Here is a 1256-nt window from a genome sequence, read left to right on the forward strand (position 1 = left end):
TGGCGTTTTATTCGGCTCTGTCGAGATCGGACTCCTCGTTGCGGTACGGATAAACATCGTCTAAAAAAATATACACAAATATTAAGTCATAAAGTTATAACAATACCTTTGATGTTTTTTATTATAAAGATCGAGTTTAATTGATTGTATCTTTGTAGGTGGTTATTTCGTTTGCCAAGATCATACTCATATCGATTCGACCAGGGATTGAAACGCTCGGAAGAATTCCTGGGACCGACATTTTTGCAGATACTGATCAGTATCCTATGTCGGTTAAGACTCCCAGAGTGTTGATTTGTCGTGTCAAATCTGCATTGTTGTGCTTTGCTAATGCTAGTTCCATCGAGGAAAGGTATTGATGCACATAGGTTGAGCCCATATTGACTGATTACAAAGTTATAATTTATTTTACATATATTTAGCATCTACGTTCCTATAGGATAATGAGATGGATAAACGAGGAAGAAGAAGATGAAAACACAATGAGCAACGATGAGAGAAAGATCCTTTTTGTAGTCCTTGATATGTCAAGTAAGTGGACTTGCATAAAATAATGCAAAACTATATACAATATAATTTTTTCTTTCTAAAAATGATCGTAGGTTCAATTCTCTTCTTTTACTAACTTCAACTGTTTTCTATATGATTGTTAGTATTATAAGAAAAAAATAATTTTTATTTATTTTGTTTTATAACATTCCTCCTTTTTCTTAATTAACAGATTTAATGAACGTTGATACATCGGGAATTACGGCATTGGTGGAGCTCCATAATAATCTAATCCAAATTGGTATTGAGGTAAATCACATATTCTTACAAAGTTATAATCGTCCCCTGATCTATAGAACAAAATTAACGATAGAATAAATATCGTTTTGGATATTGATTTGCAGCTCGTGATCGTTAACCCTAAATGGCATGTATTCCACAAGCTGAATCAAGCAAAGTTCGTCAGCAAAATCGGCGGCAGAGTCTATTTGACAATCAGAGAAGCTCTCGATGCTTGCTTTGGACTGAAAGTTTGAGAAAAATAATATAATCAACATGCGTGTTTTACGGATTGTTGCATGCGAGTTTAGTAATTTAAAATGCGACGTGTGCATGATGATGAATAATTATTAAGTACGTATGTGCTATGTAGAGTGCCTTGGTACGTAAGCTCGATCGTGATAAATAAAGTCATGCAATCTGTAGTGTGCCGATCGATGGGTGTGTAACTATATTCGGTAACAATGTATAAATATAGATGTCGCTGG

General features: G+C 34.4%; 1 protein-coding gene across 1 annotated transcript; it reads left to right on the plus strand.

Moving 5' to 3' along the window:
- The first annotated feature begins 6 nt into the window (after nt 1–6).
- LOC106321832 (sulfate transporter 2.1-like) lies at nt 7–1250 on the plus strand. Its single transcript, XM_013760066.1, has 5 exons — nt 7–43; nt 159–352; nt 440–531; nt 722–798; nt 894–1250. The coding sequence occupies exons 2-5, from the start codon at nt 267–269 to the stop codon at nt 1023–1025; spliced, it is 387 nt and encodes a 128-aa protein (XP_013615520.1). The 5' UTR covers nt 7–43; nt 159–266; the 3' UTR covers nt 1026–1250.
- Nucleotides 1251–1256: the final 6 nt, after the last annotated feature.

This window comes from Brassica oleracea, unplaced genomic scaffold (genome assembly GCF_000695525.1).
Source record: "Brassica oleracea var. oleracea cultivar TO1000 unplaced genomic scaffold, BOL UnpScaffold03242, whole genome shotgun sequence".
Lineage (NCBI taxonomy): Eukaryota > Viridiplantae > Streptophyta > Magnoliopsida > Brassicales > Brassicaceae > Brassica > Brassica oleracea.

What these genes read in the sequence shown, in the direction of transcription:
- LOC106321832 (XM_013760066.1), top strand. Translation starts at nt 267, where the DNA reads ATGTCGGTTAAGACTCCCAGAGTGTTGATTTGTCGTGTCAAATCTGCA. An exon ending in GCTAGTTCCATCGAGGAAAG is followed by an intron (nt 353 to 439) that starts GTATTGATGCAC and finishes ACGTTCCTATAG; the next exon opens with GATAATGAGATGGATAAACG. An exon ending in TAATCCAAATTGGTATTGAG is followed by an intron (nt 799 to 893) that starts GTAAATCACATA and finishes ATTGATTTGCAG; the next exon opens with CTCGTGATCGTTAACCCTAA.